Source organism: Pongo abelii, chromosome 1 (genome assembly GCF_028885655.2).
Source record: "Pongo abelii isolate AG06213 chromosome 1, NHGRI_mPonAbe1-v2.0_pri, whole genome shotgun sequence".
NCBI lineage: Eukaryota > Metazoa > Chordata > Mammalia > Primates > Hominidae > Pongo > Pongo abelii.
This window is the reverse complement of record NC_071985.2, coordinates 93,927,455-93,954,577: the sequence shown is the minus strand read 5'-3', so window position 1 is coordinate 93,954,577 and position 27,123 is coordinate 93,927,455. Positions and strand designations below refer to the sequence as shown.

Sequence of the window (27,123 nt, the reverse complement as noted above, 5' to 3'; positions counted from 1 at the left end):
GCACCCAGCCAAATTTCCTTATTCTCTAGTCTGACAAGCCATCCTGGCCCAGACCTGGAATTTCTCCAAAGAGTCCTTGTTCCTTTCAGCAGGAAGTGCTATGTAGAGATCACAATTGGGACCCACAGGGGATTCATTGTTATTGGGTTGTCACTGCTTCTGAGCCTCTTCAGTGGCATGAGTTCATGCTGATAGTTCCAATTCAGATGAAGGATTAGCAGTATTTGCTGGGCATGGTGGCTTACGCCTGTAATCCCGCACTTTGGGAGGCTGAGGCAGGCAGATCACCTGAGATCAGAGTTCGAGACCATCCTGGCCAACATGGTGAAATGCCGTCTCTACTAAAAATACAAAATTAGCCGGGCATGATGGTGTGCTCTTGTAGTTCCACCTACTTGGGAGGCTGAGGTAGGAGAATCGCTTGAACCTAGGAGGCGGAGGCTGCAGTGAGCCAAGATTACACAACGGCACTCCAGCCTGGGCGACAGAGAGAGACTCTGTCTCAAAAAAAAAAGAAAAAAGAAAAAAAGTTCAGCAGTTTTTGCTTAACTCTTCTTCTCTTACAGTCAAAATCTTGGTTTCTAACACTATTAATATAACTAATTACTTATTTGCTTTATTATGATAAATAGTGTGTTATAATAATGCTCAAAAGAATGCCAACATTAAAATTAATCCATAGCTCCTTTTGCCCTTAGAGGGCTGGAGACATATAGTCAAAATGTTGAGTTTTATAATCACTTGAAATAATTTTTTTTTTTTTTTTTGAAACAGAGTCTCACTCTGTCTCCCAGGCTGGAGTGCAGTAGCACAATCTTGGCTGACTGTGACCTCCGCCTCCCAGGTTCAAGGGATCCTCATGCCTCAGCTGCTCGAGTAGCTGGGATTATAGGTGTGCACTACCACACCCAGCTAATTTTTGTATTTTTAGTAGAGATGGGGTTTCACCCTGTTGGCCAGGCTGATCTCGAACTCCTGACCTCAGGCGATCCGCCCACTTCTGCCTCCCTAAGTGCTGGGATTACAGGCTTGAGCCTGGCTGAAAGAAAATTCTTCTGTGTGGTTTTGCTCCAACTTCATATACAGTTAGGTACATTTGTTACAATTTGTTTTATATTTTTAGGGATTGCTTTATTTTTCTTCTTTTTAATTTAATCTAAAATTAATGTAAACTCTAATTAATTTTGTATTTTAATTATATAAAATATTTACATGGCTCCAACATCAAAACCATACAACAAGCGGTTATTACCATTTTACAGGTGAAGAAACTGAAGCACAGGGAGATTAGTACCTGCCCCAACATCACAGAGAAATGAGTGGTCCTTCCCCATAGGAGGCTGGGAGAGGCACTACAGGCGGCCTTCTGGTGGGTAAATTCTCAAGAGGTAAATTCAGATGTACTCGGGCTCCAGCCCTCCAGTTCCTCCCGCTGTTCTTTGTGGAACAAGCTGATGGTCTCCTCTGAACACACGGGTTTGCAACCCTCAAAGCGCGGTCTGACCAGCTCATGGGGACACTGGCTCCTGCTGGTGCAGCAGGGGGGCTCTCTGATGATGCTGTTCAGCCTGTAGTTCCCATTGCTGTCTCCCTGCTGCCCCACATCCCCTCCCACTCCACACTCCCTGTCTGCGGCAGCAAGAGCCCTCAGAGCCACACTCAGCCATTTCTGCCCCCCACCCCCTCCTGCCTGGGCTGGGGTCCTGTGCTTCCTGGCCTCTTCCAGAAGCTATCAAAGCCCCCATTCTCTGAACACAGCTGTGCCAGCATTCAGAGCCACATCCCCGTCTTCGGCCCTACTCCCACATGCCGATGGCACAAGACCCAGATGCCCGTGCAGGGCCTCGGAGAGGAACTCAGCTGCCCAGGCCCCCACCCCAAGTCTGGGAGAAAGGGGGCAGGTGTTCAAGGAGGTTGGCAGGACAGGCTCTCCCAGTGGCCACTGTGGAATAGATCCAGTGAGGAAGGTCCAGGGCTAACACTGGAGATGGGGGGAACTCAGGGTGCAGGAACGTGGAGGGCAGATTCTCTTTTCTCAACTTGGGTCATGGCCTCGGCTTTGGCATGGATGGGGGATGTTGGGGGTCCGGTGGAGGCAGGAGATTGATTGTTCTCATCCAGAGATGCTGGAAAATTCCCCAGGGCCCAGGAGACTGGGAGGCAGCCAGCTGGGCTGCACGTGGGAAAGGGAGGAGAGCTGGCCACGCTCTCCCTCTCTCTCTCTTTCTTCTCTCCACCTCCCTCTTTCTCCCTCCCCTGATAGACATCTGGGGAGCCCTGGCAAGAACCTTGGCCTGGGAGTCAGGAGACTTGATTTTTGGTCATGGTTCAGGCAGTTCCATGCTGTGTGACTCTGGACAGTTGCCTGATCTCTTTGGGTCTCAGTTTCCGTGTTCAGAAGATACTCAAGGTTACTGGAGAAATTTTTCTCCTGTTACTGAGACAGGAGGTTCTACTTGAAATCTGACTTTCATTCTTCCTGCTGCCATTGATTCTGTTTGCTTTCAGCCAATCCCCAGGGATCTCTTTCTGAGATCTGGAGGGGCTAGGCAGAGGGAGGTCTTGGTTCTTGCCTCCTCTCAGAAAGTAAATAGAAACAGGGGAAGACGCATATGGCCAATAGTCCGTAATTGTAAAGAGAGTCCCTGATCAGCAGTTGCTGGTTCAAACTTCAGGTTAGCCTTCAGTATAAATTTTCTCAGCTGGAAATGTTGGAAAAGCCTCAGAGTGCTCATTTCCTCCCCTGAGAAATCCTCTGGAAAGGACTCTACTCCCAAATAATGAGCCCTCCGGGGGAGTGGTCCTCTGATCTCCTGGCCAGGAGGTCTGGGCAGATTAGGTTGCTGTGTGTGTGTGCATCTGTGTGTGACTGGGAAAGGAAAAGAACTAGATTTTGCTGAGCCCGAGTCATGGGCCAGGGGTTTCCCTTGCCTAGAACGGGTACAGTAGATATTGCCCAGTGCAGTAGATATTATTCAGCCCACTGTTCAGAAGAGAGAGTTTCAGAGGAGGAACGGGGCCCTTTCTGAGGTTTGCCACTGCAAATCACAAAACAGGAATTTGACCTCAGTGCCTGTGATGCCAGAGTCCTCGTCTGTGCAACAGCAGCTGTCTGTTCTCTCACCACATCTGGTCTCCCACCAGGGATCTGCTTTTTGGAACAGACTGTCTGGTACCAGCCCTTGTCCAGACCCAGGTGCTGCTGGCCTCAGTCAAGGGTGGATTCCCCCAGGGCACTAAAGTGAGTGCCAATCCTTCTGGTCATGAGGAGAGGTGGTAAGGAAGGTCACTTTCTCTGCCTTCTCTGGTCACAGCCAGGTTTCCCTGAGGCAAGAACTGTGGTTACATCTGAGCCACCACTGGAATTAAATTTCAGCCGCTTAGTTGCCTGGCTCAGCCTGGCTGGCCTCAAGCCCTATAGAGCTGGTGTGGAGGTAGGCTGGACACATGCATCCATGCTGAGACTGTCCTGAGGAAGGGGGGTTTTCTTGCAGCTCTGAAATGCAAAGTCTAAGGGGAGCAAAAAGATATCCTAAGGCTGCCCAGACCTGTCCCCAAAGGCCTTCTCAGATCCGCTCTTTCTACTAGAAGAATTGGAACTGCATTTCCAGGCCTCGAGCAGTTCCTGGTCCACAGTTGGAATTCAATTCAACTCATATTTGTTTAACGAAGTAAATAGATTGAGGTCCCTTCCTCCCCAGACTGTCTGAGACACCTTCCTCTGTCCCCTTCAGTCTTGCATCCTTTCTGGGGCATTTTTCTTTTCTTTTCTTTTCTTTTTTTTGAGAGGGAGTCTCACTCTATCACCCAGGATATAATGCAGTGGCACAATCTCAGCTCATTGCAACCTCCACTTCCCAGGTTCAAGCAATCATCCCCGCCTCAGCCTCCCAAGTAGCTGGGATTACAGGTGTCTACCACCACACCGGCTAATTTTTGTATTTTTTTTAGTAGAGATGGTGTTTCACTATGTTCACCAGGCTGGTCTTGAACTCCTGACTTCAGGTAATCTGCCCACCTTGGCCTTCCAATGCTGGGATTATAGGCATGAGACACTGCACCTGGCTGGCATTTTTCTTGGTAAGGAAATTTACCATCTACCCCTCCCTACCCCCCAGGTCTTCTTTTCCTGTCCCTACAGTAGATGGGTCTCTGGGAAGGGGCCAGAATCTTCCCTTTAGACCCTCAAAGATTTGGAGTGGGGCTTTTTTGTGAGGTTCTCAAAGCCCTTTGGAACCAAGTCCATAGCACTGGGAGTGAAAGCCAGGCAGTAGTGAGTGGGGGCGTTGGCACATTCAGTGGGGAGCAGTCCAGAGTTCCCAAGAGGGACCTAGGGTGCAGTCTAGATGGAAGGCTGGGGATCTGCCTTGAGGCTGCATTTGCATTGAATGCACCTTACTTTACTTGGGGTATTTTGAAGATGCTGTGGAGATTATGGGGATCGAAGCCCTCCAAAGCTATCCTTGGTGCCAATATTGGTATCCAGGGGAGGGAATCTAGGCATCTGGCTGTCCTGCCCACTGTCCATGCCAGGGGCTTTGCCTACAGTCCCAAGAGGGAGGAGGGAAAAGCAAAGAGAGCCTGGGAAAGGAGAGGGAAGCAGAGGCCCTGGAGCTGGGGGAAAGGAGGGTCATTGGTATTCTGGGCGCTGAGGAGTTCCTGGCTGGGCAGCACTCAAGGCCCACCCCCTGGCATCAGGCTGCACATTCAGCATCGACAGCCCTGGCCAGTAGGCCTTCTGGGCTCCCAGCAACGCCTGCATTTTGCACATTGGTTTGCATGACTGGTAATGTCCCTTCACAGTGCCACCCGCACCCCACCCCCACCCCAGGTCTAGAGATTTCCTGACTTGCTTTGCTTAACCCATGATTCTGCTGTCTAACCTCCATCCTTCCAGCTGCAAAGTCAGCTCCTCCTCTGTGCAGGGAGTGGGAGCACCACAGGAGCCAATGCCCAATCATAGCTGCCTCCAGGGAGGTAGCTACGGTCATTTGCACCCCATTCTGCCTCCAGAAAAGAGCTTTCCTTTTTTTTTTTTTTATTAGAGAGGGTGTCTCTTTTCAGGAGCAAAGCCCCCATTCTCCCTTCATCCACTTCTTACAGTCTAATTGCATCCCTCCTCCTTCTTCTTTGAACAATGAGAAGTCCCTCCAGTTGTCCAACTTCCACCCCTCCAGCTGTAACATCGTCATCCTTTAGCTCAGCGAACGCTGGGCGAAAGCTCCCTCCCCGCCCCTCCTGCCCCCCCTCCCTACTCCAAGCCCTCGGCTTCTCATCCGCTGAACGATGTCCTACTTCGCTCGTCCTTGCTCTCGCCGCTGCTGCCGGGAGCCGACGCAGAGAAGACAGCGGGTCCCGTGACCGTCCCGAGCCCCCCGCGCTCCCGACCGGGGGCGGGGGCGGCCCCGGGGAGGGCGGGGCAGGGGCGGGGGGAAGAAAGGGGGTTTTGTGCGGCGCCGGGAGGGCCGGCGCCCTCTTCCGAAAGTCCTGCGGCCCCAGCCTCTCCTCGCGCTCGCGCAGTCCCCGCCGCAGTCTCAGCTGCAGCTGCGGGACTGAGCGTGCACCCGGAGGAGACCCCCGGAGGAGGCGACAAACTTCGCAGTGCCGCGACCCAACCCCAGCCCTGGGTAGGTGAGTGTCTCCGCAGCCCCGCCGCCCGCCCTGGGGTCGGGGACAGGGAGAAGGGGGTGCCTGCCTGGTCTGCTCCCTGCGCCTGTCAGCCCTTGCCTCGAGGCTCTGGGGTACCCAACTCGTCGACTCCTGACACCGCAGCGGAGTAGGCTGCCGGACAGCCCCGAGCGCCTGCAGCTGCTGCTGCCATCTCTGATCTACATGCTTCCAGCTCTGCCAGTGGCAGCCCCCCTGCCGCTCGCAGTCTGATCAGCAACCCCTCGGGTCCTCGCGTCTTCCCTGCTGCGCGCTCCTGTCCCAGCGCGGCCTCCGAGATTTCCGACCTTGTCCCAGGCAGGGCGGTAGCGTTCCGGATCAGTCCCTTCCTCCGTGCCCCACGCACAGGCAGCTCCAGGAGCAGCGGCCAGCAACCCTTCTGGGGACACCTTACTGTAGTCCGGCAGGACAGCTGATCAGAGCCGCTCTAGGGGGTGGTCGGGATGCCCATTTCGGCTGGAATCCCAACTCGGCTCCTTGCTCTGTGACCTTGGGGTAGTTAGTTGACTTCTCTGAACCTCGGGTTCCTCATCGGTGTAATGAGCAAAACATAAACAATCTTTTTCTCACAGTTGGGGTTATCCACAGGAAGCATTTAGGAGAACTGGCTCAGGTAGACATCAGTAACTATTAGCTGGAATTCCGTTACCACTATTGCATTCCTTCCTAGCACTGCCAGGGGCCTGGGAATTCCCTCTCCCAGGTATTTCCATATGCTGTCAGGTATTCCCCCACCTATTAGAATAGCTCTGCCTGCATGGTTCTAATAGGACCAAGAGATTGGCATCAAGTTCGAGGGGCACCATTATTATCTGCATTACTTAGATTGCAGATGACAGCAGTAAGATCAGGGAACAGTGTTACCCATAGACCCACCCACAGTATTACCAGTGCCTATGTTGCTATGGCTAACTTTGCTATTTATAACAGCATCATCCACATTTCAGATTCTATACGAGAGGGATCTGCAACAGCTCGGCTGGTGACATTGCTAATAGTATTATTAGTTGTGCTTCCAATAAAAAGGACTATTTATATGATGATTGCAATTACTCCTACAGGCCCTAAGGCCCTGCTTATATAGTGTAGGCTCATGTTTCTCCTCATGAAGCCGTTAAGGGGGTAGCAGAGAGCTTCCCTCCTGCTATGGCCAAAGCTCTGGCCTCTTGTGCCTCCCTGCTGACCCTGCTGAGTGCTGGAGCTCAGTTCCTATGGGACAGACCTTGGCTGCCGGCTGATGGGCATTCAGTATGGAGGTGATGGTGTTGTTAGATGTGTGTACACACGTGCATGCCTACACACACACAGAGAGAGAGAGAGAGAGAGAGAGAGAGAGAGACCTGGTCTTAACTCTCTGGGTTGGGTCTATGAAGACTGTGAGGGAGTTGGACATCCAGGGTCAGACAGAAATGATGTGACAAGAGGAAAGTTTCCTGAACACCTCAAGAAATTCAAAACAAGGGCAGAGATACAGACGCTGGAGCTGAAACAGAGAGGGGGATGTTGTGGCGTCAAGGGAAGGGACCGCATGACTGCTGAGCTCTCAGGGTTAGAGACAGAGAGGTGTGGGCTGCTCTGGAGGAAGAGAAGACGAAGTGGAGATGAGTGGTGTGTGGGATAGAGAAGGCCACAGAACCCTGGACCCCTGGGTTCCGAGGCTGGTACCAGATGTGGGGAAGTCTGAGTTTCCTCAGGGCTCCTAGCTGCACCTGGGAGGCTGAGGCCCGAGACTGAAGAGACAGAGCTCTCTGAGAACTGCATGGGGCTACCCTCTTGGCCTCACTGGTCAGTGACTCCCATTTTTGGGGTCAAGGGTAGGTTGCCCTCCATGTTCCAGAGCAGTTAGGTCCTCATTGGCCTTAGGCCCTCTTCCCTCACTCTCCCACTGTCAGACAGAGGTGAAAGGTGGTCCAGGGTGTTGGCCCCAAAGTGACTCCAACTATATGGGTTTCTGGGCCACCTGTCAGAGAGATGGGAGCCAGGTCTGTGAGCAGCTCCAGCTCCAGCCCAGAGAAAAGGGAGGGAGGGCACCAGAAGGGGGCCGGGCCCAGGCCCTGGCACAGCTCGGATGCATGGCAAACAGTCTTCCCAGCAGCCAGTGGGCACTGGCTGCTCATGCCCAATGGTCCCCACTCCAGCCCCAGAACAGTCCTCCCTAGCACCCCAATGCCTGGAGCTGGTCTCAGCACCTCTAATTTGGCCCCATCAAGAACCTCCTCCCTCTGAAAGGTCAGAGAGAGGCCCTAAGCATCTGGTTGTGCCACTCCTCTCCCAACTCTGACCCTAGGGAATGATACCCCGACACAGTGGGGGAGATGGGGGTTATGATGGCAGGGAGGTGGGAGGATCTGGGAAAAGTAGGAAATTTCCCATCATCTCAGGCTTAGGAAAGTGCAGGGACAGGTATGAAGGCAGAGGCTGAGAGGGCAGGGAAGATGGGGGATAAAGAGTGGGCCTGGAATGGGAGTGCACAGCCAGTGGAATAAATCTGATCTCTAGGAAGTCCTGCCTGTAGTCTAACCTTCAATTTTCTTGCTGCATCATTGGCCTATTCCATGGCATACCTGGATCTCCATGCTCTTCTAAGTTTAGCCCAACCCTTAAAGATGATGTAGCTCTGAGCCTTCTCTCCTGGGAGCACATTGACCTCGTGCCTGACTTGGCTTTGCTAGGGATCCAGGGTCAGCCCTATCCTTCTCTGAGCCTCAGTCTCCATTTCTCAATGTCACACCACGTCCTTTTTATGAGAGTGTAAGTGCTTCGAGATCTTTGGAGGAATATTCTGGGTTCTAGAGCTTCTGATAGCCAGGGGTAGGAAGGGGTAGCCCCTCCCATTTATTCTCACCCCCCTTAGTCCACCCTCCAGCCCAGGGCTTTCACAAAAGGTAGGGTGGGGGAAGGGAGGGGCTGGATGGAGGCCAGACTGGCAGAGACAGGGGCTTTGTCCCAACTGATTTCTGAGCCAAGAGTTCCGGTGGGAAAGCCCGTGCCAGGCAGAAAGGAGAGGCTGGGAAGAAGAAGGGAGGAGGCAGCCAAGGAAGGGGGATGGAGAATGTTGGGGAGTAAAGAGAAGAGTTTCCTTACAAATAATGGTGGGGAGGAGGTAGAGGAGAGGGTGGGCTCAGGAGAAGTTGTGCTTACTTGCTTTCAGTCTAGGAGGCCCTCCTGGAAAAGGCCAGGTGAGTATGGTGTCCATGGAGGCAGGGACAGTCTAGAAGGCAGGAGAGGCTAAAGAGATACTGTGAGAGAAGGCTCTGGGTTTGAGGAAGGAGTCTGGCACTGGGAGGAGCAGATGGGATTCTGAGTATAATAGCACCCACCATTCATGCTATATACTGAGTTCCTACTGTGTGCCTGGTGCTATGCATTTGTACAGGAGTTTTAAGATACTAAACACTCTCAAAGCACATGGTCCCATCACAACTCATGAGATAGTAATGATGATGCTTTTTTACAAATAAGAAAATAAAGGCTCAGAGAAGGTAAGGAGCTTGGCTTAGGTCACACAGTGAGTTGACTAGGACTCAGGTCTTGGTTCCGAGAAGAAATCCCTTGGTGGGAAGATGGGGATCAAAAGCAGAGAGTCCATAGTGATGTGAAGGTAGGGGACTTCTGGAGCCAGGATATGTGTGAACCCACATGGGTGTGGTAGGGAGCCGGGGGAAGCCCGTCCTGAAGTCTAACCCCATCTTTCCTTCTCATGTCCCTCTGTCAGCCTGCAGCATGGCCCAGCTGTTCCTGCCCCTGCTGGCAGCCCTGGTCCTGGCCCAGGCTCCTGCAGCTTTAGCAGATGTTCTGGAAGGAGACAGCTCAGGTAAGCAACCCCGCTTGGGGTCACCGTCTCTGTCTTGTTCAGCCCTAACCAACTGCTTCCAGGCTTAGGGGCCCCAGGAAGAGAGAGAATTGGGAGGGCTGTGGGGAAGCATCCAGGCTGGAATACTTGGAAATAAGGGCTGAGCTGTGAGCATCTGGTGGGTTGGAGAAATCATGGGGCAGGACTAGGGAAGGGCACCGGGTGCAAGGCTTTGGGTCCCTAAGGTGGAGGATAGGGGATCCTGAAGCTAGGAGGTGGGAAAGGGGTGGAACTGGGAGAAACCCTTAAGGAGGCCCTAAAGGGAGCAGACTGGGAACCTGGGCTGGAGGACTCAGGGGGTGAGGTTGGAGGACCCTGGGATGTGGTCTAGGAATTTTGGAGAGGAAGTGGAAGACTCTGAGAGCAGGGCAAGGAATCCTGGGGGCTGAATTGACTGGGAGACTTTGGGGGATGGGTCTGGAGACCGTCGGGGTGGTCCTGGAGGACCCAGAGGTAGGGCTGCAGGACCCTGGCCCCTGGTCCTAGGGGGGCCGGGGAATCCTGGGGCCGGAAGGAGGGATCCTGGAGCGGGGCTTGGAGGCCACCGGGTGGGACTCTGAGGGTCGACAGCGTTAAGTTCCAGCCGGCTCCACCGGTTCACAGAGGACCGCGCTTTTCGCGTGCGCATCGCGGGCGACGCGCCACTGCAGGGCGTGCTCGGCGGCGCCCTTACCATCCCGTGCCACGTTCACTACCTGCGGCCGCCGCCGAGCCGCCGGGCTGTGCTGGGCTCTCCGCGGGTCAAGTGGACTTTCCTGTCCGGGGGCCGGGAGGCAGAGGTGCTGGTGGCGCGGGGAGTGCGCGTCAAGGTGAACGAGGCCTACCGGTTCCGCGTGGCACTGCCTGCGTACCCAGCATCGCTCACCGATGTCTCCCTGGCGCTGAGCGAGCTGCGCCCCAACGACTCAGGTATCTATCGCTGTGAGGTCCAGCATGGCATCGATGACAGCAGCGACGCTGTGGAGGTCAAGGTCAAAGGTGAGAGGGCAGGGAGGTTCCCCGAGGGAGGGAGGGAGGGAGGGAAGGGAGGACTCTTGCCCTCGGGGAGCCCACAGTGTGAGAGGGAAGCAAAAGTAGCTGGAAGGCGCAGCCTGGGTTGGAAAGAGTGAGGAGACACAGGCCTTTGTTGTCTCCTTTCAGGTGGAGGATATTCTACCCACAATCTAACTTGAGTCCCTCATGCTGTAGAGTGAGCACAATTGAACTTTACCCCGTGTACAGAGGAGTGACAAGGAGGGTGAGGGGAGGCCAGTGTGCTGGGTGCTCACCTGGCTCACGGGTCCTCTCTGCCCCACAGGGGTCGTCTTTCTCTACCGAGAGGGCTCTGCCCGCTATGCTTTCTCCTTTTCTGGGGCCCAGGAGGCCTGTGCCCGCATTGGAGCCCACATCGCCACCCCGGAGCAGCTCTATGCCGCCTACCTTGGGGGCTATGAGCAATGTGATGCTGGCTGGCTGTCGGATCAGACCGTGAGGTGAGCAGGGGCTGTGGATTGGGGCTTCTATTTACCCCTGAAGTGACCATGGCCCCCCTTCTGCCGGGTGCTGCCTGCTGTGTCAGGCTGGACATGCAGGGCTTTTTGCCTCTGGGGGATGAGGCTGGTCTGAGGAGAGGAGGTGAGGACCCTGAGCATGTGCATCCCTGCAGTGCTAGAAGGACAGCCAGCTGTCAGCAAGTGTCTGCACTGTGGTGGCAGTGGGGTTCAATAGAATCAATATGGGCTGGCTCCCTGGTGAAAGCATCTGTACTAAGTAATTCTGTCCTTCCTACCCAGGTATCCCATCCAGACCCCACGAGAGGCCTGTTACGGAGACATGGATGGCTTCCCCGGGGTCCGGAACTATGGTGTGGTGGACCCAGATGACCTCTATGATGTCTACTGTTATGCTGAAGACCTAAATGGTGATTAGGAGTGAGATGTTCCCAGGGGACAATTTCCTACTCTATGCTGCCCCTAGGTCCTCCTGGGGCCTCTGCAGGACCTTACTATCCCTCCTGAGTTTAAGGGGGCAAGCAGGAGTAAGGAGACAATTGGTGTCCGTCTCTCCAAACACTGTCACAGAGGCAAGCTCATGACCAAAGTCTCAGCCAGGCAGCAGGATACCGAGTTTAACTCATCTACCACCTGCTGGGTGGACTCTGTGCATGACTCTGCAGAACGAGAAGTTTGGGCCCCACCTCTTTGAGCTCTAATATCCATCTTGAGGTTCTATTCAGACTATGATCCTATGAAGTAGAGTAGTTGACTCCCTGCCACAGATGAGGGAACTGGAGAAGCTTGCCCAGGGTTCCCATGGGAGACCAGAGTGGAAGGAGCTACCAGCTGCCTGATAATCCAGCCTTGTCTTCTCCACCCAGGAGAACTATTCCTGGGTGACCCTCCAGAAAAGCTGACATTGGAGGAAGCACGGGCGTACTGCCAGGAGCGGGGTGCAGAGATTGCCACCACGGGCCAACTGTATGCAGCCTGGGATGGTGGCCTGGACCGCTGCAGCCCAGGGTGGCTAGCTGATGGCAGTGTGCGCTACCCCATCGTCACACCCAGCCAGCGCTGTGGTGGGGGCTTGCCTGGTGTCAAGACTCTCTTCCTCTTCCCCAACCAGACTGGCTTCCCCAATAAGCACAGCCGCTTCAACGTCTACTGCTTCCGAGGTGAGCCCACCTCCCTGCAGAAGCTGAGACCAATCTCAGAAAGGCAGAGTTGAGTCCTAAAAGTCCTACCCCAGTCTGATCAGTTTAGCTCAGGGCTTTGCCATTTGCCTGAAGGGGTCGTGGGTGAAGTCCAGCTTCTCATCTAGGGTTCTAATTCTGGGCATGCCCTCTGGTGTGGTGTCTGTCAGCTGCTAGGCCCAAGGAGTAGTCACCTTTTGGCCTCTCCTTATCTGCCTTCCCACCAGTAGTCCATGCCTTGTTTGCTCCAGCTGGGCGGCTGAATAAGCTCCCATTTCCTGTCAGCTTATTGGCAGAGCAAAGATGACCAACATTCTGTGAATTCAATGAGTAATCTGCCCAAGTTCTTCCAGTCAACAACCAAATGCCCTCAGGAGCCCTCTGGAGGATTTCCAGAAACTACAGCTTAAGAAGGTGTCAGATCTTTAACTACCAAATACTGGTGGATGGATACAATTTCCCCTAAAGGGAGCAGGACCTTAAGTACAGTTGGGAATAGAGATAGCTTTCTGCCCACATCTTATGGTTTGTTTGTTTTTTTGAGACAGGGTCTCACTCCGTCCCCCAGGCTGGAGTGCAGTGGTGTGATCATGGTTCATTGTAGCCTCAACCTCCCTGGGCTCAGGGGATCCTTCCATTTCAACCTCCGGAGTAGGTGGGACCACAGGCTTATGCCACCATGTTTAGCAAATTTTTGTAATTTTTGTAGAGATGGGGTTTCACCACATGCCCAGGTTGGTCTTGAACTCCTGGGCTCAAGCAATCTGCCTACCTTGGACTCCCAAAGTGCTGGGATTTATAGGTGTGAGCCACTGCACCCAAACCTGCCCATATCTTATGTTGGGAGCTGGGGGGGAGGCAGTTTCTGGGACCCTCAGAGGCAAAAGGCCCAGGCCAAGGGTGACTGACAATAAGAGAGACATTGCCATGGGGTGTCTGGGTCCTTCCCCAGTTTTAAGCCTGAAATACTGTTACAAGAGCTGGAAGCAGAAATGGAAGGAGCAGACACAGCCTTTCACCTCAGGGAGCACTTGGTCTGAAGGATGAAGACACAGCTTTTGCCATGGCAACCCCCAGAAAGGGAAGACAAGATGCCTCACTCCCAGGATGAGGAGAGACTGAGAGAAAAGTATTACTTCCATTCGGACAGATTTGTCGACATATTTGGCGGGGGTTGGGGAGGGGTGGGGAAGTAAAAGTCCATAGGAAGACAGGTCCATCTGAAAAGACCTCCTGGAACAGGGGTAGTACTAGTAGTAGTAATAATAATAGTAATAGTAATAGCTAAAACTTCTGTGTGCTGGCTATGATTGTGTGCCAAGCCAAGCACTGTTTTGGAAAGAAATGGCCTGGATCATGAGGAGGGGCGGGGGGGGGGGGGGGGGGTGCGGAATATGACTACCATTGGGACTACAATTGGTGGAGGACACAGGCAGCAAGGACACAAGGTCTGGTGAGGAGTAAGCCTCACTGGAGCAGGTGATGAGGGCAGGGACTCACTGTCCTGTCTTGCCTGGCTGAGCACAGACAGCCCTCAGGACTTTTCTTAGCCCAATTCCACCTTCACTTCATTGGTTTTCTGCTCTTGACTCCCTTCCCCAGAGGACAAGTAAACCATTCTAAACTTCTGGTTATTTGACAAGAGTAGGTCCCAGAAGGAGGTGGCCTTTTCCCTTGCCTACTTGCCCCACCACTGAAATCCTCAGGTGATGCCTGAAGTTATTCCTGCACTCTGCCCTCCAGCTATCCTGAGGGGATGACAGCCTCTCCCCTTCTATTTCAAGAATTTTGGAGGCTCAGTGCAGTGGCTCATGCCTGTAATCCCAGCACTTTGGGAGGCCAAGACCACTTGAGGCCAGGAGTTCGAGATCAGCCTGGCAAACATGGTGAAACCCTGTCCCTACTAAAAATACAAAAATTAGCCAGTTGTGGTGGCACATGCCTGTAGTCCCAGCTACTTGGGAGGCTGAGACAGGAGAATTGCTTGAATCCAGGAGGCGGAGGTTGCAGTGAGCTGGGATCGTGCCACTGCACTCCAGCCTGGGTGACAGAACGAGACTCTGTCTAAAAAATAAAAGAATTTGGGGATGCCTGGGACACCTCACACCTTGCCCCAAGCCCAAGATCCCAAGGTGGTGAAGCTATTTCATCCATCCTGCTGGTTCCAGCCCCTCCCCCTAGGGAATATCTCTCACCTGAGCCTTTCCTGACCACTCCAAAGTAGTACTTTCCACCACTCTATCTTCTAACTCTGCTCAAGTGTTCTTTCTCTTGTAACATTATAATATGTGTTTGTTTGTCATCTGTTCTAGAATATAATTTCCCTTGAGGGTAGGAGGTTTGCTGTTTTGTTCTACACTGTATCCTCAGTGCCCAGGAGAATGCTTGGCATGACACACTGTAGGCACTTGATGAATGCTTGAGAAATGAGTGACGAAGTTCTGGGATGCTCCCTGGGCCCCAGTAGGTGCTCCACAGGGAAGATGTGAGAGGATTGAGAGAATTCCGTGGTGCAAGCTGTGACCTGGGAGGGCAGAGCTACCTATTCAGCCTCGCATCAGTACTTTCCTCCTGCCACAGACTCGGCCCAGCCTTCTGCCATCCCTGAGGCCTCCAACCCAGCCTCCGACCCAGCCTCTGATGGACTAGAGGCTATCGTCACAGTGACAGAGACCTTGGAGGAACTGCAGCTGCCTCAGGAAGCCATGGAGAGTGAATCCCGTGGGGCCATCTACTCCATCCCCATCATGGAGGACGGAGGAGGTGGAAGCTCCACTCCAGAAGACCCAGCAGAGGCCCCTAGGACGCTCCTAGGTAACTCGAATCCCTTATCCTAAGGATGTCTTGATTGAAAGAAGTTGGGGGCAGAAGAGGCAAGCCCAGGCTGACGCTAGGGTGATGGATGGCATGACTCTGCCCTGTCCTTTCTCAGTAGCTCAGGGGTGCAGGGCACCTTTCCTGTCCCTCTCCCAACCTTTGCTTTTCCAGTAAATTCCACCCCCAACTCTATGGAGCTAGGGATGCTTGCACTAAGGAGCTGCGCCCTGGAAAGGCGGGGCATGCCTTCTTTGGTCCCTCTTCCACCTCACACACCCAAAACAGACTCGGGTTTTGACAGAGTAGGAGGGAGACGCAATGACCATGTTCTCTGGGGCTAATGATGGCTCACAGAGCCTTCTCACGTGTTGCCTCAACAATATAGCTGGGGTCAAGTTCTTCCAGTGTGGAGCAAGGGCCACCTGTCCTCAGGGCGGGCCCTTCCCTATTCCCCAGGGCCCACCCTCCCGAGCCCTACTTTTCTCCCCTTCCCTTTTTTCTTTCGGTCCTCGGGCGGACGCTGTCCCTGGTGCTGAACCGTTTGTGCTTCGCCTAGAATTTGAAACGCAATCTATGGTACCGCCCACGGGGTTCTCAGAAGAGGAAGGCAAGGCATTGGAGGAAGAAGAGAAATATGAAGATGAAGAAGAGAAAGAGGAGGAAGAAGAAGAGGAGGAGGTGGAGGATGAGGCTTTGTGGGCATGGCCCAGCGAGCTCAGCAGCCCGGGCCCTGAGGCCTCTCTCTCTACTGAGCCAGCAGCCCAGGAGGAGTCACTCTCCCAGGCACCAGCAAGGGCAGTCCTGCAGCCTGGTGCATCACCACTTCCTGATGGAGGGTCAGAAGCTTCCAGGCCTCCAAGGGTCCACGGACCACCTACTGAGACTCTGCCCACTCCCAGGGAGAGGAACATAGCATCCCCATCACCTTCCACTCTGGTTGAGGCAAGAGAGGTGGGGGAGGAAACTGGTGGTCCTGAGCTATCTGGGGTCCCTCGAGGAGAGAGCGAGGAGACAGGAAGCTCCGAGGGTGCCCCTTCCCTGCTTCCAGCCACAGGGGCCCCTGAGGGTACCAGGGAGCTGGAGGCCCCCTCTGAAGATAATTCTGGAAGAACTGCCCCAGCAGGGACCTCAGTGCAGGCCCAGCCAGTGCTGCCCACTGACAGCGCCAGCCGAGGTGGAGTGGCCGTGGTCCCCGCATCAGGTAATTCTGCCCAAGGCTCAACTGCCCTCTCTATCCTACTCCTTTCCTTCCCCCTGCAGCTCTGGGTCACCTGACCTGTAGTCCTTTAACCCACCATCATCCCAAACTCTCCTGTCCTTTGCCTTCATTCTCTTACCCACCTCTACCTACGGGTCACCAATCTCGGATACCCACCTTGTGGGTATCTCAGCTCTCCGCATCTTTACCCTGTGATCCCAGCCCCGCCACTGACCATCTGTGACCCTTCCCTGCCATTGGGCCCCCCACCTGTGGCTCACATCTCACCAGCCCCACAGAGCATCCTCAGGCCTCTCCAAGGGCCCTCATCACCTATTGCAGTCTTCAGGGCTCAGCCTATTTTCCACTACTCCCTTAATCCTCCTGTGTGCCGTCCCCTTTAGCTGCCTCCTATTGATCTCAGGGAAGCCTGGGAGTCCCTTCTCACCCTTCAACCTCTGGAGTCCAGGAGAACCCGTACCCCCACAGAGCCTTAAGCAACTACTTCTGTGAAGTATTTTTTGACTGTTTCATGGAAAACAAGCCTTGGAAATAAATCTCTATTAAACCGCTTTGTAACCAAACTCTGGTACCCTCTGTCTCCATCTCCTGCTGTCCACCCCTCTTATTCCATGGGTCTGTGTCATGGGGAGCACTTGGATGCTTCTTCTCTGGCTCCAATGTCTCTCCCTGTCTCTGTGTGTGTCTTGGCCTCTCTTCCTTTTTCATTTTCGGCTTCTCCCCTTGTCTGTCCTGGCAGTCTAACAGCCCCTCATTGTTCCTCCAGCCTCTCCTTTTCAGGCCTGTCTACACTTTCCTTCCTGGCTGCTAAGATCCCAAAATTTGACTGTACACATTACCTCTGGAGAAGTCATCATCCATAGTCTGAGGCAGTGCTGGGAGTTGTGGTCCCTCACTCCTGATGAGGAGAAACCCCTGCAGCCCGGGGTGCATGTGTTGTGCATTTATATTCACTTCCAATCCATCTTGGTGGTGCCAAGGGTCATAGTAACTGAGGGAACTGAGGGTCTGTCAGCATACAGGCAGTTCCCTGGCATTCAGGTGCCCTCACCCCCATCCCCTAGCCCTGCATCTCAGCAGGGGGTGGTATCTAACTCTCATCCCACTACCTACAGCTTCCGTCTTCTCCACTAACTCCTGCACTAATGACCATTCCCTACTCTCCAGAAGGAATGGCTTCACCCTCCCTAAACCCAAAGGGTCTCAAAGTACCTAATGCTGGAGAAGACACAGATCAAGGAGCAAGTGATGGAAAGTGTGAAGGAAGGAATCAGGTTCTGGGGTCTGAGAGAAGCCCTCCCTACTCAGGAAGGCTAAGATTCCCAGTGGAGGTCCCTGGAGAAGGCTGGGATTCCCTTAGCCCTAGGACCCCCATCTTAGATGGATCACATCCGGAGTCTCACCCAGGCTTACCCATGTCAACTGTTAGGTCCCTGCACAACTGGCCTTGGATTTCAGCCCTGTGGGGGATAGGGAGGGGGTTTGGTGGGAAAAGGAGCACAATTGGAGGTATCTACAGTGTCTTAGTTTCCCCACCTGGAGGGTAAGTGAGAGGTCTCCTTGGCTGCTGTTTCAATGGAAAGAAAGGGAAAACTTTCTGGTTGTGTAGTGTAGTTGTCCCCAAAAAGGGAGAGGGAAGATGACAAGAAGAAGAGTTCTTCACCCAACTCTGCCTGCACTGGGTTCAGGTTCTGTAGCCCACAGCCAGGGGGAGGGACCCATGGCCTGGGTAGGGGACCAAAGACCAAGTTTGAGAGCCTCTGTCCCCCAGGGTTGGAGGGTTGAATGGGAAGGAGCAGAAAGGACAAGAGGAGGGACAGGAAAGTGTGAGGAGTGGGAGGGGAGTTCAGAATTCTACCCGCTGTGGGGCCTGGTGCTTAATGGGTTAAATGAAATACCTCTTTCTCTGGGGTTGGGAGGTGGGCAGCACCACAAGCTGGGAAGAAACTATTGGCAGGAGGGAAGATGACAGAAGGAGTGCTGCTGGAAAAGCTGATTCATTTCACCCAAAACAGCTAGGTCATCCCAGCAAAATTCTTTGAATCCACTCCAGCTTCTCCTCTCTCCACCCCTACTGATTCCCACCAGGCAGTGGGATCTGTGGCCAGGCCAGCATGAAGCACTGTGGACCTTCACCATGGCTTCTAGAGGTGGATGGTAAAGTCTGAAGGGTTCTGCCCTGGAGTGGTTTTGCCTTGACCTTACCATGGCTGAGGGCCATGACCTACACAGTTGGTCTGTGGAGCCATCTTCCTTTAGGTCATCTGAACCAGAAAGGATTGGAAACTGATAGCTCCTGTAGCACCCAAGCACATCCTAAGGACAGCCACCTCCTACCCCAGGATCCAGAAAGAAAAAGCCCAGTAAAGCAGATGGCCTAGCCAGATGGAGCTAGATCCAGGCAACAGATTGCAGACCTTCAGGGTAGTGTGTTAGTCTAAGAGGACTGCCTGGAGGAGAGGGAGCCAGAAGGAGGGATTGAGATGGATTCTAGGTTGGAGAACCTGCAGAAGGCCCAAAGTGAAGTTGGGAGAGGGAGCCTGGTAAGTGGAAGAGTCTGTGGATATAAGAAGGGGAGGTGAGAGGTTGGGTGATGTTGAGAGAAAGCTGCATGTGTGAGGCCAGTCAGCACTGCAGGACAATGGGAGCTGCTGCGACTTAGTTCCTAAGCTGGGGGAGAAGGGGCAGGGCCTAGAGTGAGGAAAGTGGGCTGGATCTCCACTAACCACTTCTGGGGCTGGCTGACTGCCCAGTGGACAGCAGGAAGAATGGTTAGTGTTCACCTGGACCACACCAATATCAGGTCTCAGGAGCAGTCAAGGGAAACCACCCTCCACTGTTGCTATGGTAATCCTTCTGTCCCCTCCTTCACTTCCATTCATTCCACCTGGACCATACAGAACTGTGCTGGGACCTAGCACAAAGACAAGGGGGTGTGGCACTAAACTCCAAGCCTAGAGAAGGAAAATGACCTTCCCAGTATCACACAGAAGCCAGATAAGAGTTTAGAGCTATAACTTTCTGTGCCCAGTATCTTTCTCCATCATGGGGCTGGGTTCTGAGGGCCCTCCTGGCCACTTCTCCCCAGCCCCTTTTGGGCTGGGCTCACATTGGTGGCCATAACAATGGAAGGCTGAGCCAATGCTGAAGTCGGGAGCGGGAAGAGGAAAGAAACCCAGAATTCAGGGTTGGGTTGTGACCAGAGACAGGCTCTAGGGAGAACTTTTAGGGTGCTGTTATAGCTTCCAGGACAGAGAGACCAGGGCTGGGGGACCCTCTGCACCCTCTCCTGGAGGGCTCAGGCTGCAGAGTCCGGCTGCCTCGCTCCCCCCACCTCACTTCTTTCCCCCTCTCAGGTGACTGTGTCCCCAGCCCCTGCCACAATGGTGGGACATGCTTGGAGGAGGAGGAAGGGGTCCGCTGCCTATGTCTGCCTGGCTATGGGGGGGACCTGTGCGATGTTGGTGAGTGTTGAGGGACAGGGGGGCAGGTTTGAAGCCTGGACCCTGCCACAACGTGCTGCTTCTGGAGGGGGGAGGGAGGACATTGGTTTTGGCCTTGTCATTAATGAGTCCCTGTTTTAGGCAAGTTGCATAACTTCTTTGAGTCCTACCCTCAATTTTCTTATCTAAGTGAAACCAAAATGCCTCTCATAGGGGGTTCATTTGAGACCAGTGCAAAGCATACTCCTGGCATTTAATCGGTGGTCAATACATGACAGGCTCCATTCTCCTGGAGAGGAGAGCACTGCTCGTTAGGATGGAGACCCAGGCCGGAACTCCATCCCTCACCCTAGTTCCTGTCTCTTAGAAAAGGCACCAGCGCCCCTGCCCAAGAGCCCCTCCAGGCTCCTGCTAGCCCCCTCATTCTCTACTAGCTCTTTTGCACCGCCCTCCTGCCCCCCTTAGTCCCGCCCCTGTCGGCCTACGGTAGCGGAAGGAGACCAGCCCCTTCCAGGGGACCTGGCCCTCTGGGTTTTGGGGCCCTAAGATGCCCGCCCTTCTGTGCCGCAGGCCTCCGCTTCTGCAACCCCGGCTGGGACGCCTTCCAAGGCGCCTGCTACAAGCACTTTTCCACACGAAGGAGCTGGGAGGAGGCAGAGACCCAGTGCCGGATGTACGGCGCGCATCTGGCCAGCATCAGCACGCCCGAGGAACAGGACTTCATCAACAGTGGGCTGGGGGACAGGGCGGGAGGGGCCCCTGCCATATGCTCTTACTCACTCTCACTCGCCTAACCGCCTTCCTCATTAACCCATGCACTTATTTCTTGGTTTTCTCAAGCGTGCATTCCCTCACTCATTCGATCACTCCCCTTCTCATTCTCTCTCCCTCCTTCCCACCCTACGCTTAGGCAGTGGCCTTCGGGAACGGAGAGTGGAGGTTCGCGCAGTAGAGTGCGCCTGTGTGGGCCGGGCCGCCGCGCAGGGGGCCGCCTCCAGTCCCTCCAACCTCCCGGCTCTCCGACCTCCGTTGGCCTCCCCCAACTCCAATCTTGTTGAAAGTTTTGACTCTTTTTCCAAAACTCCCCTTTTCTAGCCTGGGTTGATATCTTCCTTATTCTCCCACCCCCATTCCCCTGCTTTCCATCTGGCCCTTGAGCAGAGGCTGGAGGGAGGTAGAAGAACTCGAGAAGGGCGGGTGCTGGATCGCGGGGAAGGGTTTCCTAGGCAGTCACCGCAGACCGCCCGGGAGCGGGGAACGGCCGCCATCTGCTGGCGGCGGCGCTCACTGCACGCCTTCGTCTCCCTAGACCGGTACCGGGAGTACCAGTGGATCGGGCTCAACGACAGGACCATCGAAGGCGACTTCTTGTGGTCGGATGGCGTCCCCCTGGTGAGAGGCCCCAGTCGAACCCCGCCGTCTAGCTCACTTCCTCTAAGCACTTCTGTTCCCTACCACCCCCACCCCTCCTGACCCTGTCCCCTTCTTTTTCCGGCCTCCTTCCCTTTCTCGTGCTCTTTGCCTCTTCTCCCTGGGCTCTCCTCCCTTCGTTGTGTCCTCTTTCTTCCCTTCTAGCTCCCATTCTCCCTCCCCTAAAGTCCCTGCCCTCTCCTTTCCCCTTCCCCGGGAGGTCCCCTACTCCCTAGCCGTAACCTTCCCTCTCCTGGGGTCCCGCTCACCAGTCCTCCTCCCCAGATCCTCTAGGCCCTCTCCCGATGCTCCTGGTGTAGGAGCTCCTCACCACCTCCTCCATCCCCCCAGCTCTATGAAAACTGGAACCCTGGGCAGCCTGACAGCTACTTCCTGTCTGGAGAGAACTGCGTGGTCATGGTGTGGCATGATCAGGGACAATGGAGTGATGTGCCCTGCAACTACCACCTGTCCTACACCTGCAAGATGGGGCTGGGTGAGGGCAGGCAAAGGAGGGTCCCAGCAAGGAAGTAGAGGGGTGGGCTAGGGGACCAGAGGGACTGATGTTTGTAGACAGAGAGTGCAAAGCAACATAGAGGAGTCAGAACGTGTTCCAGACCATGGGAGAGCTAACAAGTTACGTGGGTCCACTCGGAATCCCTGATCTTTTTTTGTCATTTTGTGGCCCATTTTTCTCTTCCCCACGGAGATTCTGGGAACTGTCACCCACAAAGCCAGGCTCAGTTCCTAACTGTCTTCCTTTGCAGTGTCCTGTGGGCCGCCACCGGAGCTGCCCCTGGCTCAAGTGTTTGGCCGCCCACGGCTGCGCTATGAGGTGGACACTGTGCTTCGCTACCAGTGCCGGGAAGGACTGGCCCAGCGCAATCTGCCGCTGATCCGATGCCAAGAGAATGGTCATTGGGAGGCCCCCCAGATCTCCTGTGTGCCCAGAAGACCTGTGAGTGCCAGGAGGAGGCAGGTGGGAGTGGGAGACAGTAGCCAACAGTAGCCCTGGACTCCATTCTCAGTCCTGCCTGTCACTGGCCATGTGACCTTGGAGCCGTCACTGCCCCTCTCTGAGGCAAAGGGGAAGAGGTGGGTTGGAGGTTCTGGGGTTCCTTCAGTGCTGATGTCTGATAACATGCAGCCACATTCTGGGCTCTTATGGGCTGAGCAAGAACATCAGAGGGCAGGCTTTGAGGAGAGGAGAAGGAAGAGCCAGGGTGGAGGGTGAGTGTGTGTCTTCCCCAGGCCCGAGCTCTGCACCCAGAGAAGGACCCAGAAGGACGTCAGGGGAGGCTACTGGGACGCTGGAAGGCGCTGTTGATCCCCCCTTCCAGCCCCATGCCAGGTCCCTAGTGGGCAAGGCCTTGAACACTGCCGGCCACAGCACTGCCCTGTCACCCAAATTCTCCCTCACACCCTGCGCTCCCACCACCACAGGAAGTGACAACATGACGAGGGGTGGTGCTGGAGTCCAGGTGACAGATCCTGAAGGGGCTTCTGGGAAATACCTAGGAGGCTCCAGCCCAGCCCAGGCCCTCTCCCCCTACTCTGGGCACCAGATCTTCCATCAGGGCCGGAGTAAATCCCTAAGTGCCTCAACTGCCCTCTCCCTGGCAGCCATCCTGTCCCCTCTATTCCTCTAGGGAGCACTGTGCCCACTCTTTCTGGGTTTTCCAAGGGAATGGGCTTGCAGGATGGAGTGTCTGTAAAATCAACAGGAAATAAAACTGCGTATGAGCCCAAGCAAGTTGGATGCTTGCTTCTGTGTGTATGTCCGTGACAGACAGACAGAGGTGTGGTTGGGCAGGGCATCGCAGGATACGTAGAGCTTCGAGGTTTATTCACTTCCAAAGGTCAGAGACGTCCCCAAGATGTCAGCAAGTAGAACAGTGCCAGAATAGCTGCCAGGAAGTCCTTATGGAATGAAGGAATGCACAGGGGTCGGGGGACAGCTGGAGTGATGCAGCATGTTTGCAAAGAGATGGAGTGCCCTGGGTGCCTAAGAGTCAAGTGGACGTCAATGAGTTCTGTCCTGAGAGGGAGAAGGGCTGGGGTCCCAGAGAGGAAGGCAGAGGTTGGTGCCTTGGTGTCCCAGTTCTGAGCTTCCGGAAGGGCCTTCCCTCATGGGGGTGTGAGAGTGAGGGTGATGGGAGAGCTCCGCTGGCACTGCAGCATGTCTGGGGGTTAGGCCGCAGGAAGGTTTACGTCCAGCAGAGGAGGCAGAGATGCAAGAAATAGGGAAACAAGCTAAGGGCCAAGGGGAGGTTCCCAGCCCTGCGGTGGACTGGGCTTCGGGGAACGACCTGGGGGAACGACCTGGGGGCCCGCACAGGCAGCGGCCAGCAGAGGGCGCCGCGGACCCAGTACGGTGCTCTGAGAGTGCCGTGTACGCGTGCGCCGGTGGAGACGGGCAGAGGCGTGCGAGGAGCCCCAGGATCCCGCCAGGGGGCGCCGCGGGCTTGCGTCCTGAGGAGGCGGGAGGGGAAGAGGGGTGGCTGGCTATGTTGGGGGGTTAGACTTCCGGCCAGGCTGAGCTGGCCCTAGGGGCTGTGAGTCAGCGGAGGTTGAGAGGATGAGGTCACTCTGAGAACTGGAGAGTGACCCAGCGCCCGCCTGTGCGCGTGTGTGTGTACGCGTGCGTGTGTGTACGCGCGTGCGTGTGTGTGAGTGTGCACCCTTCTCCCAGTGCACAGAATTGTTGGTAAAGTGCATGTCAGGATGTGGTCTGTCCTCATGATGAGGATGAATCGTTGCTGCAGATCCTCAGGCACGCACGGTCACACATAGGCACACATGTGCACACTGTCGTGTGTACACAATTCTGCATGTGCCCACTTAATTACAGCACATCACCCACATGGGCAATACTTATTCCGTCTCTGAAGCCAGTAAAATCCAGAGACAGGGAGACATCCAGAGGAGCAAAGGCTGATAGTAATACGGGGAGACCCAAAGATAGTGGGCAAGACAGGCAGACACAGGTTCAATACAGCTCTGTGTTGGTGGGAGCTGGGGCTCTCCTAGGCCATCCCTGCCCAGCTCCTGGGCCTTCCCCACCCTATTTCTAAACTTGAAACCAGCTGGTCTCTGATATACCAGTGTGACCTCCCACACCCACCTATCACCACATTCCTCCCTCACCCCAGGCCTCACCTCCCCACCTTCTGCCCCCCACACAACTCATCCCTGCGTGGCTAGGGAGCAGGGTCTTCTGTTTCTTAAGGAGCTATAGGGAAGAGGATGATTCTGGGGCCAGAGCAGATCCTCACTTTATCCTGTATTACCCTGTGATTGTCCAGTCAATGCATTTTTAGGGCTCTCGGGGGCATTTAGGTGGAACTGTGAGTGGATGATCAAGGTGGGCCTTTGAAAGTAGGGCCTGAAGAGAAGGCTGGGGAGGGGCAGTGTCTGTCCTTGGGCTCTTATGGGAGGTTCCCTGAGGTGGAGGTTAGATAGTATATAGGATTCCCCAGAGAGCCCATGGTGGTGAGCTAGAAGGGGCTTTGGTTTCCCATCAAGGCATTCTCACTAACTCTCCCAAAGAGCGGCAGGAGGGCTCCATCATCTTCTCTGATGTATTGATCAGGAGAGCTCCAGAGGTAGACAGGCTGAAACTGGAATACTGCCCTGTCCCTGACACCTGCTGGGGTGTTCTGGCAGGGCCCGGAAACGGAAGCCCTCTCCTGGCTTTGTTGGGCTTCCTGGGGAAGGCGGAGCTGGTCCACGGGTGATTCAGCATCCTGCACAGAGTCCAACCCCTGGCCCAGTCCCTGTGTGTGTGTGCGTGTGTGTGTGTGTCCTATCCTGGCCTTGGGCAGGAGGAATTGGCCCCTCATACAGTGTCAGCCCCATCTCTGGGGTTGTGGAGTAGGGGCCACATCTGTGTCTGCCTCTGCCTCCAGGGCACAGCACTAATCTAACGATGTGCTCGCCCCTGCCAAGCCCCTGCATGTGTGGTTAAGCTCTCAGCCTCCTTCCCACATGTCTAAACAGGGGTCCCTTCGCAGAGTTTTCAGTTTCCTGGGAATGAAGGAGATCAGAATGTGTATGGAGGGAAGAGACCCAGCCTGGGTGAGATTTAGGGGCTTGAACATTGCCGAGGGGCCTGGCAGCCTGATGAGATGGCCTTCCAGAGAGCCCCAACTTATCTGCCAGGGTCTCCAGCTTCCTTCCTTCCAGGCTGCTCTACCACACACCTACCTCCCCATTCCTCCCCCACACCCCCCAACTCCCACAGCACTGTCCTGACCTCACTGGGGCCTTTGTCCCGGCCATGAGGCCCTGTCTGTGGGCCTGTCTCCTGCACAGGGAGAGAAAGAGCCCCATTGTTCTGGCTGCCTGCTGTGACACAGCAGCTCTCAAAGACTTCCAAAAATGCTCAGCCCGTCGGGCTCCCGTGGGTGAGTGGACTTTCCCTGGGGGCTGCAGGCAGATCTCTGCCTGGAATGAGGGCCCAGGTGCTGTCTCTCCCAGCTGTGCAAGAGTTCTTTCAATCTGCACACTGGAGGTCCTTCCTGAGATCTGACTTCTGCTCTGCATGCTGCAAAGCAGCCTACTTCCTCCTGAGAAGGGAGAACTGAAAAAGGCAGGGGTAGAGCATGAGGAAGGAAAGGAAAGGAAGGAAAAAAGGAAGGAAAAAGAAAAGAAAGCAGGAGAAAAGGAAGAATGCAAGGAAATTCCCCCCCACTGAGAGACTCTAGACTAGTTAATTGTCTGAGTGGGTGGATCTTGTGGCTTCTGTGTTTATTCCCGGATGCTTCTTCCTTAGTATTTAGAGAGCTTGCTAATGGGGAGGCTGTTGACCACAGGACCGGAGTATTTAAGGGGGCTAGCCCACAGTCCCCTGGCCCATGGGTTTTTATTTCATTTTTTTTGAGACAGGGTCTCACTTTGTTGCCCAGATTGTAGTGCAGAGGCACGATCTTGACTCACTGCAACCTCTGCCTCCCAGGCTCAAGCGATTTTCGTGCCTCGGCCTCCTGAGCAGCTGGGACTACAAGGCGCATGCTACCATGTAGGCGAATTTTTGTTTTTGTTTTTGTAGGAACGAGGTTTCTCCATGTTGCCCAGGCTGGTCTCGAACTACTGGGCTCAAGCAGTCCTCCCGCCTCAGCCTCCCAAAGTGCTGGGATTACAGGCATAAACCACCTCGCCTGGCCTGGCCCACGTTCTATAGACCCCAAGTGGCATCTAGGAATTCCTGGTATCATTGGCAAGGGACATCGCTCTGTGCCTCAGTTTTCCTATCAGGGTGAACTGAAGTTCTCTCTGACATAATTTCCTGGCAAGTGAAAGGAAGAAATCCCGGAGAGACCAAAAGACTCAGAAATTGGGAAGGGGCCAGGGAGGAGGGAGGAAAGTAGGTAGAAGACAGAAGAGAGGTGAAAATGGGGAGACAGGGAAGGAGAGTTGGGTCCCTAAGTGGCAAATGTCTCTCCTTTATGAAGAAGATGGAGTCCTGAAGACCCAGGAGGGGGCCAGAGTCAGTGGAGCATTCCCCAACTGTAAAGTCTCCCAGCCACCCTTCCCAGGGCTCTGGGGCCCTGGCGCTTGCAAGCAGCTGAGACGGCAGCTGTTGGGAGGGGGTTCCTCGACAGAGGCCTCCTGGCACCTGCCTTGGTTTATTTCTGGAGACACAGCTGAGTCATGGGGGTGGGGAGAGTGAATGGGACTGGAGGAGGGGAGACTGTGACTAGAAGAGAAGGTTGAGGAAGGAAGAGGGCTCTAGGGCCTGGGACTCTGGTACCTAGGGTCCATCCCTTTGGGGCCAGAGCATCAAGAACAGGAGGGACATCCACATTGGAGCCCCTGGAATAGTGGGGCTTGGGGAAGGCTTTGGGGAGTAGGAGGCAGGGCCTCTACCCTTGAAATGTGGGAGAAGAGACAAGCCTGATCTGGGTGTGGGAAAGCTGTGTTAGAAAGACTGGGAGACCAGTCACAGTGGCTCATGCCTGTAATCTCAGCATTTGGGGAGGCCAAAGCAGGCGGATCACTTGAGCCCAGGAGTTCAAGACCAGCCTAGGCAACATAGCAAGAGCCC

The 27,123-nt window shown here is 54.8% G+C and overlaps 1 protein-coding gene across 1 annotated transcript; it reads left to right on the top strand.

The window, feature by feature from the left end:
- Window positions 1–5,472: 5,472 nt before the first annotated feature.
- On the top strand, window positions 5,473–22,830 carry BCAN (brevican). The gene is made up of 14 exons (XM_024247954.2): window positions 5,473–5,631; window positions 9,383–9,481; window positions 10,124–10,498; window positions 10,818–10,992; window positions 11,293–11,420; window positions 11,877–12,170; window positions 14,769–15,002; window positions 15,562–16,206; window positions 19,581–19,688; window positions 20,238–20,396; window positions 20,977–21,059; window positions 21,429–21,573; window positions 21,845–22,035; window positions 22,329–22,830. The coding sequence occupies exons 2-14, from the start codon at window positions 9,391–9,393 to the stop codon at window positions 22,434–22,436; spliced, it is 2,736 nt and encodes a 911-aa protein (XP_024103722.2). The 5' UTR covers window positions 5,473–5,631; window positions 9,383–9,390; the 3' UTR covers window positions 22,437–22,830.
- The last annotated feature ends 4,293 nt before the right edge of the window (window positions 22,831–27,123 follow it).

What these genes read in the sequence shown, in the direction of transcription:
- BCAN (XM_024247954.2), top strand. Translation starts at nt 9,391, where the DNA reads ATGGCCCAGCTGTTCCTGCCCCTGCTGGCAGCCCTGGTCCTGGCCCAG. An exon ending in TTATGCTGAAGACCTAAATG is followed by an intron (nt 11,421 to 11,876) that starts GTGATTAGGAGT and finishes TTCTCCACCCAG; the next exon opens with GAGAACTATTCCTGGGTGAC. An exon ending in GGCCCCTAGGACGCTCCTAG is followed by an intron (nt 15,003 to 15,561) that starts GTAACTCGAATC and finishes TGCTTCGCCTAG; the next exon opens with AATTTGAAACGCAATCTATG.